This window comes from Berghia stephanieae, chromosome 3 (genome assembly GCF_034508935.2).
Source record: "Berghia stephanieae isolate SIO BIC M18660-M18661 chromosome 3, UCSD_Bste_1.3, whole genome shotgun sequence".
In the NCBI taxonomy this organism is placed as follows: domain Eukaryota; kingdom Metazoa; phylum Mollusca; class Gastropoda; order Nudibranchia; family Aeolidiidae; genus Berghia; species Berghia stephanieae.
In genome coordinates this window covers 32,615,614-32,627,589 of record NC_088362.1, presented here as the reverse complement: position 1 = coordinate 32,627,589, position 11,976 = coordinate 32,615,614, and the positions used below count along the sequence as shown (strand labels likewise).

At 38.3% G+C, this 11,976-nt stretch overlaps 1 protein-coding gene across 1 annotated transcript in view; it reads left to right on the top strand.

The window, feature by feature from the left end:
- The window catches only part of LOC144969523 (ras-related and estrogen-regulated growth inhibitor-like protein), a 14,061-nt gene extending 5,753 nt beyond the window's left edge, over positions 1-8,308 (top strand). The window contains exons 4-7 of the mRNA XM_078908654.1: positions 1,501-1,557; positions 4,029-4,105; positions 5,818-6,033; positions 7,611-8,308. Of these exons, the coding sequence (XP_078764780.1) occupies positions 1,501-1,557; positions 4,029-4,105; positions 5,818-6,033; positions 7,611-7,898 (638 nt within the window). The 3' untranslated portion in view covers positions 7,899-8,308. The remainder of the gene's footprint in view (positions 1-1,500; positions 1,558-4,028; positions 4,106-5,817; positions 6,034-7,610) is intronic.
- The last annotated feature ends 3,668 nt before the right edge of the window (positions 8,309-11,976 follow it).

Genomic DNA, 11,976 nt, shown 5'->3' with positions numbered 1-11,976 from the left:
GGTTACGATCAACTTCGAGTTCCTACTTTGATCTTTTCTACTTTAAATTAACCTTTTCACACACGGTTCTTTTTTTTTACGTAATACCAGATAGCAGAATTAGATCAAACATTGAGCAGCTAACGATAAATTCCAAAATGATGTAATCAGATATCCACCCTGTGAATGGCCGTAGTTAAGAAATGGGGGAACGGTTGGTCATTCAAATCAAACGGGTGGCCGTCACGCCGATCTCACACACATTGTCTTGTCTTACTGACCGTTCTCTTTTCAGTACATCCAGTACGCCTCAGTCACGCCTATCTCACGCACGGTGTCTTGTTGTCAGTCATCATCGTCATAGCTTGTCGCTCCAACACCGAACCCACTCCACAGCATCTGGGGAGCAGACTCTGAGCTGATCCGTTCTGGCATTCTTTGAGGATGTGCTCCATCGTCTGCTCTGGGCATCCATGTGTACACATGCTGGTCTCGACCACTTTTTTCATGCTTCCAATTGTTCTCCCAAGTTTTGCCTGTGCTCTGTTGAGTGTTACCCATTCCTTCCTGGGGAGCTCAGTTCCTTAGGGCAGTTCTTCTCTTGGATGTTCAACGGCTTCATTTGTGTGACTTTCCCACTCCCTCTGTGTGACATGTCTGTAGACAGCTGCATGGTCGGGGTTGATGCTTTCTTCCGTTTTGAAGCTCTTTCTTGACTTGTCGTTGGGTTGTGGTCATGGAGGGGTTGCCTTGGTTCCATTTCCTGTTTATATTTCTGGGCTTTTGAAGCAGTAGCTCTTCGAATGTGGGGAGGTGCAATGCCAGTCAGCCGATGGAGGACTTTAACTGCAGACAGTTTCAAGCTACCAGTAATGATCCGGCAGGCATTATGTAGCTCAGGGTCAATCCTTTTGGCATGGCAAGATCTTGCTCAGACTGGTGAGGCGTCGGCTGATGAATGGCAGAGGGCTAAAGCGGTTGTCCTGACTGTTTTTGGATCTTCTCCCCATGTAGTGTTTGCCAGTTTTCTTCCGTTGACAGTACATCCAGTACACCTAAGTCATGCCTATGTCACGCACAGTGTCTTACTGTCTAACAATCCGTCCCGTTCTAGGTGCACCCATAATACATGCATTCTTCATGTAAGCAATCGTATCAACATTTGATAAAGATATTTTGTCGAGACGGATTTAGATACTAAAAACTAAATTATTTGCTAAAATAAAAGATTTTGATCAAGTTGATTTGATTTATTGAAAGGAATGAAAATATTATTATCATAAATTTCAAAGACTAAAATTTCATGTTTCGATCTTCAAATTCACTTTTCGTCACCTGGTTCAACCCGAATTTTATTATTGATTGGAAGGAATGAGTCACATATTCCTTCATTGTCGTACAGTGATATATAATATCTATTTCAAATAAATAATTTTCAAGTTTAACTCTTTCTGTCTGTCCTTCCTCATTATATGTATATATTATGTGTGACTGATTATATTTTCTCGCCTTTTCTTTCAGCGGTGACGGTGCGATTTCTCACCAGACGGTTCATTGGAGAGTACAGCTCAGATATAGGTAAAATAATATACCAACTAAGGCTTGAGACCAGGTGCTCAATGGCTACACACCCTCCTCCTATTCTTCTTCTTCTGCTTCTTCTTCTTCTTCTTCTTCTTCTTCTTCTTCTACTACTACTACTACTACTACTACTACTACTACTACTACTACCCACTACTACTACTACTACTACTACTACTACTACTACTACTACTACTACTACTACTACTACTACTACTACTACTACAACTACTACTATTACTACTACTGCTACTACTACTACTACTACTACTACTACTACTACTACTTCTTCCCCCTCCTCTTCTTCTCCTTCCTCCTCCTCCTCCCCCTCCTCCTCCCTCTCTTCCTCCTCCTCCTCCTACTCCTCCATTCTTTTCTTCTTCTTCTTTTTCTCCTCCTCCTCCTCCTCCCCCTCCTCCTCCCCCTTCTTCTTCTTCTTCTTCTTCTTCTTCTTCTTCTTCTTCTTCTTCTTCTTCTTCTTCTTCTTCTTCTTCTTCTTCTTCTTCTTCTTCTTCTTCTTCAAATCAACCAACGATGTCTATGTTTTGTCCCCTTTCACAACCCGTAATAATTTTTCTTTCATTAATCACAATATGGACACGGTGTCTCAGCGGTATGACATCTTGCCTTGTCTCAAAAGTCAAGCGATGATAATCGTGGTCAGTGAACGTATGGATGACAGTGGTAGTAAAATATTCTGCTTCCAGCTTTGAAAAGCATTTAACATACGCTACTCTAGATAAATTGGTTGTGAATACTTGGCTATAATGTGTTACGGATAGTTTGTTTTTTAACTTGAGTTTTTATATCGTGCAATATCCACTAAACTTGCTTAAAGCGCTTTACAAGGTCCCCCTAGCCACAGCAATACTTAACGTGTAGGACGAGTTATTATGACACCAGTTAGTTTTTTTTCGGATAGAGAGAATGTGAGTAAATAGCCTTTTCCAAGGACTCAACTATGCGCCGCTCAAAGCGAGACTCGACCCAAAACCTTCCGATTCGAAGACGAGTGTCATACCACTAGACCACATAACTGCAAAATGGTCTAAATGGTAGTACAAACGGACGCCAAACAAGCGACCTGTACTACATGAAACGGAATTATGCCTCCATTTTATGTAGGTGTCCGGGGTCCCTCAACTAAGAGGGTGCAAGAATAGCCCAACGCCAAGCCAGGTGTGTGACTCCCCAAATTTTGTGAAACCCGGTCCTCCAGGTTGAGGGTTGTCGAAGGGTTTACATCCCACCCCTTCCGTAAAACTCATTGTTAGAAAAACAGAGACGGACAAATCAAATCCTTTTTTTTTAGCTTGGGCGACCGAAGAGTTTCTGCAATGACAGAATTTATGAAGGACAACAGATTAAGTCGATAAGACATGGAATGAGTTAAAAAAAGTAGCCCAGGATAGAGAAGGATGGAAATTGTCTGTGGCCTCTACCCTGACCTGGGTTAAAAAGGCAATGATGATGATTATGGCATGCTGGTATGCATCATTAGATACCGTCGCCTAGGTATGACTTGAAGGAATATAGATACTCCATCAAACAAACGACTGATGTCAGAAGGAATCACTCGTGTAATCCAAATTGAGCAAGTGTTAAAAATGTTGCTTATGAAAAAAAAAATGAAAAAAAAAACAAAAACTAAAGTGCCTGAGGCGGGGCTCGAACCCAAGATCTTTCGAATCAAAGTGCAATGCATTGACCACTCAGCCACTCGACCCCATGGTAAATCTGTGCAAATGCCCAATGTAGATACACATATTAATAATGTTTTTTTTATTTTTATTATTGTGCTCTAACATATTTTGTGCGACTATGTGGTCTTAGGGTACGACACTCGCCTTCTGATTGGAAAGTCCTGGGTTTGAGTCCTGCTCATAGAATCCTTGGAAAAAAATATCTATACTAACATCCTCTCACCGTACTAAGGTCTAAAATGAGTACCTGGCCGTTAACAGTGTTGTCTCTATCGGGGAAAAATGTAATATCGCGTTACAGGCGTCATGTCTCGTCCTTACATATGTTGGCTAGGGACCCTTTGTCTAGCGCTTTGAGCACGTTTAGTGGATATTGCGTTATATGAAGGTTTTTATATAGCGAAATATCCGCTAAATGTGTTCAAAGCGCTTTACAAAGGGTCCCTGACCAACAGAAACACGTAATATAAAGCACGAGACATTACGCCTGTTAGGTGATAATATATATATTTTTTCCGACAGAGACAATGCTATTAATGGCCACTCATTTTACACCTGAGTATGGTGAGAGAATGTGAGTAAAGAGTCTTTTCCAAGGACTCAACTATGCGCTTAGCGAGGCTCGAACCCAGGACCTTCCGATCCGAAAGCGACTGTCATACCACAAGACTACATAGCCGTACAAAAAAAAAAAAAATAAAATAAAGCTCAATTTTTATTTTTTGTTTTATTTCTAAAAATTTCAATTTGGATTTTCGTCCCCAGACCTCCTCTATCGATCCAGTATCCGACAAGAAGATCTCCTAACAGATGTGGAAGTGTTAGACACTTGCACAAGACCTGTAAGTTTATAAAGCGCTTTGAGCACATTTAGTGGATATTGCGCTATCTGAAAGTTTAAGTCTTTTTTGTGTGAGTCTGTAGGATGGCAGTGGGGGTGGATGGGTTAATGTATAAATGAGTATGTGAGTGGGTGAGTGGGTGTGGACTGTGTGTGTGTGTGTGTGTGTGGAGCAGTGGTGGGAGGTGGGTGGGTGGGGGGGGGGTAGCAGTGGAAGTAAATGATTATGTGACAATTTTTTATAATATATATTAATATATATATATATATATATATATATATATATATATATATATATATATATCAGTGCGATGAGCACTTGTAGGTACGAGAGTGCTAGATAATGTTGGTTAGAGCATACAAAAATAAATATATAAGTCACTCACATAGAAACAAGTGTATCGGAAAAAAATAACCAAACAACGTGAATATATATTTATCGCTATTGGCCGAAGAAGGGTTTATAAGCCCGAAAACTTTCCATATTTATTATCAGTAAAAGATGTTTTATCAAGTAGTCAATCATTGCCATTATGACATGGAGCCGCAGTTTGTCTCGGTTTCTGTAGCGTGAAACGGACAATAACAATTGAGTAGGTGACTTTCAAAACGGTCTAAATTACTTCCTGACAGAAAATGAGTTAACTCACTCAACCCTAACACCGACTATATCCGTAGTTTACCCTTTTACCCCATGCCTATTTATTACATTTTTCTGAGACAAATTATAGGCGTTGTATCAAAGCTAATGTTTTTAGTTTTTATATGTTACTGGTAGTTGAATAAAAATATCTATGTACATGCTCATTTATTTTAATACATTTTTTTCCAATTTTGAAAAGTATCAAAAATCTCTTGGATTGAATGAGTTAACAATGTCAAGCTGTCTTTTGGACTCCATAGAATCACCAGAGAAAATTTGGAGTTTCCAAACACTCAGGGTATTGTTCTCTGAGGCACACGAGACACGTATTTTCCTGTTTAAATCAATGAATAAATGACATATAATTTGCGGTTTTCTTTGAATAATGAAAATGGGACTTAGTGCGTTTTGAAATTCAGCAACTCAATTGCTTGTTACCCTTTGGGTAGGACGCTAGTGGGTTTATCGCAATATATTTTCTACCAGATCGAACGGATCCAGCTTGCTACTCAATCCCTGAAGATTAGACAGAGGGGTAAGAAAAAAAATATCGACCGCACCAGGGACCGATCTCCGTCCATTTTATATTTCACTCTCTAAACTGCATTGCACAGTTCCTCTCCGCCTGTCCTCTTTTCACTTAATTAATTGCGCACCTTTTAGAAAAAATCTATTGTTATATTTCAATTCGTGCTTCCTTACAAAGAAGCATACTATTTCCTGCCCATCAATGTTTTGGAGATAAAGATAAAGGGAGTAAATATGACTCATGAATGAACAAAACAAAACAAACATCAATGTTTTGTTTATTCATCTTAACAACGCCATTATCACATTATCTCATTCGTCTGTAGTGTTTCATTCATCCTGTTTATTTGATAAACGTCCATTTTATCTGTTTTCGTATATATTAGATTGAAGCTTATATTCAAATTCACATTGTTATTTAGTCCATTTGCGTGTGAAACGAGTGCTCTACCAACTCCACTATCGGGACCCCAAAGCTGTTATATTACAATCAATTTTGTACATTACCGTTTTTACAGACAGTTGTTTTCTATTGTCCCCAGGGCCAGTCAGTGAGAGTTGACGAAACTCGTTTCACATGGGCCGATGCCTTCGTTGTTGTGTATTCCATCCTCGACAGGACATCATTCCACACCGCCAAGACCCTCATCGACTCCATCAACAGACTCAGAAGCACCGCCTACATTCCCATGATGCTGCTGGGCAACATGTCTGACCTTGACCATCGCAGGGAGGTCAAGGTTGAAGAGGGGCATCAGGTAATATATATATATATATATATATATATATATATATATATATATATATAAATAATATATATATATATATATATATTATATATATATATATATATATATATAATATATATATATTTATATATAGAGCAATCTTGCCCAAATAAGTGTAAAGACATTGTACTGGCTATCGGGCAATATGCAAATCTCAAACTATGGTTTAAATCTGGGTGCATGTTATTGAAGATACCCAATTATGGGACTGTTTTAACATTGTTGCTATGGACCTTATTTTGCATTGGCTGAAGAATATTTCCATTACAACAATGAGCCCATAACAATGCGAATTATCAGACCTGCAAATAAATACACGTTGGTTTAAATTTTAAATCACTGGGTTCAGTAATGTTTTCCGGCTCAGTTAACACCAAGACCCACGAAAATTGGGTCACCCAGATTAATACGTGTCATAATGTGATGGCGTTGATAACACAAAACAGATATTAAGTACTTGCTAATTAAAGAACTGAATAAGTGTGTATGAAAGGTGCCAGACAAAGCAAGAAAGGAAAATACAAGAAAAAAACCATCAAAAAAAATCAGTCAACCTCGACTAGGGATCGAACCTGAGGCCTTCTGATTATTACCGGTAATAATCAGAAGGTCTGAGGTTCGATCCTCAGTCGAGGTCGGCTGATTTTTTTGGGAATGTTTTTTTTTTTCTTGTATTTTTCTTTCTTGCTTTGTCTGGCACCTTTCATACACACTTATTCAGTTCTGTATCTTAAACAGGTGCCTGCACCTTAATTTGATACTTGCTACTTGCTACCCGAATTTTAAACTCCATTATACAAGAGTTTGATTTAAAAATTAAAAAAAAGAATGGTGCAGTTTAAAATTGCTATTAGAGAAGTAGACCTGTGGCGAAGAGATGAAGCTTTTAGGCATGTATCTACCACAGATGATTAAATTTTGATGGTTTGTTTTATGTGACTTGTGTATTTATGTTTTTTATTCGTTTCTTCTTATTGATGCCTTGCTTGTGCATATTGCTATTTTGATATTGGTTGATTTGGTCTCGAAGTATTATTGTATTCTGTGTAAATTGTAAACAGTGTCCATCTACTTGGTTTTGAGATTTCGACAAAAGGCGCTATAGAAATATGGTTTACTATTATTGGAAACTCGAAAAAATATAATTTTTGTTGCAATGTACCGTCCAACGTGGACTTATTTGCAGGTCTGATAACCCAAATTGTTCTGGCCTCATTGTTGTAATGGAAATTTAAATACTCTCAAACCAAAACAAAATATTTTCCATTTCAACAATGTTAAAACAAGCCACATTGGGACCGTCCTTTCGTTATTTTTTATTATTGGAATCCAATAAGTATATGATTTACATTATTTTCTATATTCAATCTTTACGAAAACATCGGTCGAATATTCCTAACTAAGCCTATTTAGCCACATTGCCGAAATAATCTAGTGACTATTTGGCCAATGTCACCCAATTAGGTGTTACTTAATTTTACCCAAAATTGCCCCCAAAAATCGTTTTTATTAGAATATCATATTAAACAAACTTTTCTTTTTTTCAGGTTGCATTAGAACACGGATGTCAATATTTTGAAGTTTCAGCAGCAGAAAACATCGTGGGAATCACATTAGCTTTCCAGGCGTTTCTCCGAGAGGCCAGGATTGTCCAACACCAGAAAAGTACGCTACTCAAAAGACGTCGAAGTTCACTTGCAAACATGTCTAAAAGACTAGGCGCCATGTTTGGCAAGAACAAAGACACAAGCGGAAGTGGTGCAAATAGCGGAAGTGACGGGAATTCAGCGGGAAGACGTAGTTCTATAGACGTTAAGGATTTGTTGAGATCGTGATATCTAGTAAAGGTCAAAGGTAACGTTGGATTGACTCAACGCATTCTTGCCCATCAGTTTTAACGTCTTGAATGTCATGCCATTTTTGAGTGACTCTTTATTTTTTAAAAACAAATTGTGTATTTTGTTACTTACTTACGTAATTATCCGAACTAGCGACTACTTGAGCTCTAGCCCTTCGGTCTTGTGCCATGACGTAGAAGTTAGACGTCTATTGTAGTTGTTCCAGGTGACTACTATACAGTGTGTTACTGATGCTTGGATTTGAGTGGGAGGAATGTGCATCGCAGGTCTTCATTGTATTTTGGTAAATTCGATTAACCCCCAAAACACCACAAATGATAACCGGGTAGAATTGTTTGACACAGATCAAGAAGTTTTGGGAAAAAAAGTTTTGAAAAAGAAAAAAAGGAGTTTACTATAATATTAATATTCCGCACATAACTGATGACACAAGATATAGTTCTAAAAACAAAGCATGTATGAAACAGTGCCAGTCAAAGCAGAGAGAAAAATACAAGAGAAAAAAAAGGATCTAGGCTTCCTCGACTGAGGAACGTACCTGGGAACTCCTGCGGTGAGTCAGGAGGTCTGAGGTTCGATCCCCAGTCGAGGCAGGCTGATGTTTTTGGGATGTTTATTTTTTTATATTGTATTTTTCGCTAAGCTTGGCGTGCCACTGTCACATAACAATGTGAAATTGAATGTAAGCTTCAATCTAATATACGAAAACAGATATAATGGACGTTTCGGGGTTCCCCTTTCTCAACAAAACAAGATGAACGAAACACTGAAGACGAATGAGATAATGTGGTAGTGGCGTTGTTAAGATCTTAACAACGCCACTACCACATAATCCCATTCGTCGTTGCAGTCATTGAGTCAACACTAAAAGGGGGCAGCGTGGCTCAACGGTTCGGTCTTTGCTAAAAAGGTACATAGTTCCATAACCCACCGCTTTTTGTGTGTCCTTGAGAAAGTCACCTCGCCCCAGCTCAATTTGCGACGCTGCACTGCGGCTGACGCCTGGGTTATTCTAGTCTTCAAAGACAAATTTTCCCTATGGCATGAATATTCTACTCTATTCTATTCTAAAAGTGCTGGCAGAATAATATGAATACTTTTATGATAATATTGTTACAACCCGTGTTTGTCCCCTGTTATTTTCTGCCTATACGGTTGTCTTGAACTATAACCATGTTGTAAGAAGACGACTGGAATAGAGAATACCTTACTTGTAAGATGACATGGACTGTAAATATTATTGTACACCGTCTCAGTTGTGACAATCAGACAATGACGCATTCAGGTATCCATGGTCGGCAAAATAATATGGTATAATTCTCTCTTCCTCATTTTCATTCACTCCCTCTGCTCATCCTCTTCTTCTTCTTCTTCTTCTTCTTCTTCTTCTTCTTCTTCTTCTTCTTCTTCTTCTTCTTCTTCTTCTTCTTCGTCTTCATCCTCCTCTTCCGCCTCCTCTTCCTCCTCCTCCTCCTCCTCCTCCTCCTCCTCCTCATCATCATCATCATCATCATTATCATCATCATCATCATCATCATCATCATCTTTGATATTATCCTTTCGATTGATCTCAAAGGGAAGTAAGAGTTAATACATAAAAATAACTAACATTCCTATTAATTGAGTTAGTTCCCTTCTCTGCTGAACAACTGATAATGTCACCGTTTCAAAACTTCGTTTAGCCATTGAAACAAAATAATAATCCATAGAATTGTGAGGCCTGCAGGCGTTTTGGTTTTATCTTATGATGAACGAATTTAGATGAGGGTCATCTTAATCGATTCATATTCGAAGGACGAATTATCTGGCCAAAATTTTGAACGTATTTTTCTCTAGTACTACAGAGTTGACGTACAGAAGACCAAAGTTTCAATTTTTATCATTGTCAATTGAAATGAACTTTTCGTCATTTGGTTTCTACCCGACTTAATGCAGATTGAAGGATGGGGAAACATTTTACAAATTTAAATAATAGTCTTGATATGACGGGTGACATGAAAAAAATATGCTGGAAAAGTTTAGAAGCCAAAATTTCCAGACTATAACTTTCATGGACACCATTGTCCAAATGCTGTAGTCTCTGGTTCAAGTCAGAGCTCATTGGGGGCGTTTATCGTTAGAAATAAATCTGAAGTGATTCCTGCTTTGCATTGAACATTATGAAATATTGCGGCTATGTGATCTAGTTGTGTCACACTCGCTCGGAAGGTCCTGGGTTCGAGCCTCACTCGGAGCATAGTTGAGTCCTTGGAAATTGCCCTTTACTCACATTCTCTCATCGTAATCAGGTGTAAAATGATTACCTGGCCGTTAACAGCGTTGTCTCGAAAAAAAATTGTAATATTGCCTAATAGGCGTCATGTCTCGTTCTACATGTTACGTGTTGCTGTTGGTCAGGGACCCTTTGTAAAGCGCTATAAGCACATTTAGTGGATATTGCTCTATATAAAAGCTGAAGTTAAAAAAAAATAATTAAAAGCTCAAGTTAGAAAAAAGATTATTCCAGACCCGCCCTGTCCCGATCGGTCATTTGTTTTACCGCAAGACGGGGTCAACCTTCTAAACTAGTCATACACTATTGTGAAAAACTTGCCATGTCTCGTTCTACATGTTACGTGTTGCTGTTGGCCAAGGACCCTTTGTAAGCGCTTGGAGCACGTTTAGTGTATATTGCGCTATTTAAAAGCTTTAAAAAAAAACCCCAAGAAACTAAGGACCAGGCACCGGTAATGATAGCACGTCTGGTCGGTAATCAGAAAGTCTGAGTTTAATCCCCAGTCGTGGTAGACTGTTTTTTTGAGATGATTATTTTTCATGGATTTTTCTTTCTTGCTCTGTCTGACACCTTTCATACATGCTTGTTCAGATCTTTATCTTACACCGGTGCCTGCTCCCTAGTTACCTAATTTGATATTTATCAAAATAAAAATGGAGCAACTCAAACGTCTTCGTCCTCGCCCTCTCGTGTTGTTTGAAGCAAGCGAGGGTTCACAGGTGTAAAAAGCGCACCCTTGTGAAGAAAATAGGTATTAAAATTGTCCCAACTATCGGGAGCCTGTGTGGTGCACGGCTGACCACTAATTACAAGGTCTGAAATTCGATCCCCGAGGTAGACTGATTTTTTTATTTATTTTTTTTTTTGGCCGGGGGGTGGGGGGGGGGGGGGGAGGGGTCTTTTTTTTCTTGTATTTTTCTTTCCCGATTCGCCTGACACCTTTTATACACACTTGTTCAGAAAAACAAGAAACAAGTTTGTAAACTTTCGATATCGTTTTTATATACGACTTTGGAATAACCGGCATGGTTTCTTGGTCAACAGGCTAGTGCATTTTTACTAAAATTTGCCAAGGATTAACTTAAGGTCTTGTTCTTATAAATTTTCTAATGTTTCTCATCTCTACCCCATATTAACCCTCTCCTTACTAACTATAGGAAAATCGTCACATTCGTTACCATACAACCAACATTTTTCTTATTCAAATTTCTCTTGTACATCAGAAATTTAAAGAAAATGAGCAGTGTGTTGTAGAGCATGTTTTGCTAAAGAAATTATGTATCGCAAGAACTTTACTGCAATTGTGTTTGAGTGATAAAACATATATTTTTGTGATAGTTGGTTGTGAAGTTTTGGGGACAATCCTGAAAATGGCTGGTAAGGAGAGAGTTAAAAGATTGTCATATTTTTTTCCAGTTATGTTTTCCCCTCGCATATTATAGATAATATGAAATGCGAATGAATGCCAATACGAACAGCGAAATAAATTAATTCTCATGTCCTGAAAATTTTGCTTCGATTGTTTTAGTATGTACCTTTGATAAAATATTACCTGTGATTTGATTGAAGATTAAATGGTACGGACGTATATTTATTTGAAGGTCTGATAACAGGACGCTAACTTTCGGCTTGTTTTGAAATAGTGAAATAAAGGGATTAAAACTGACTCTTATAAAATGTATAAAACAAAGTAAACGACGTTTTGGCCTAGGATTCGTCTAGAATTTTTCAATAACACCGGTCCCCTCCCGTCCCCCTATCTTATGATTGATTTATAGT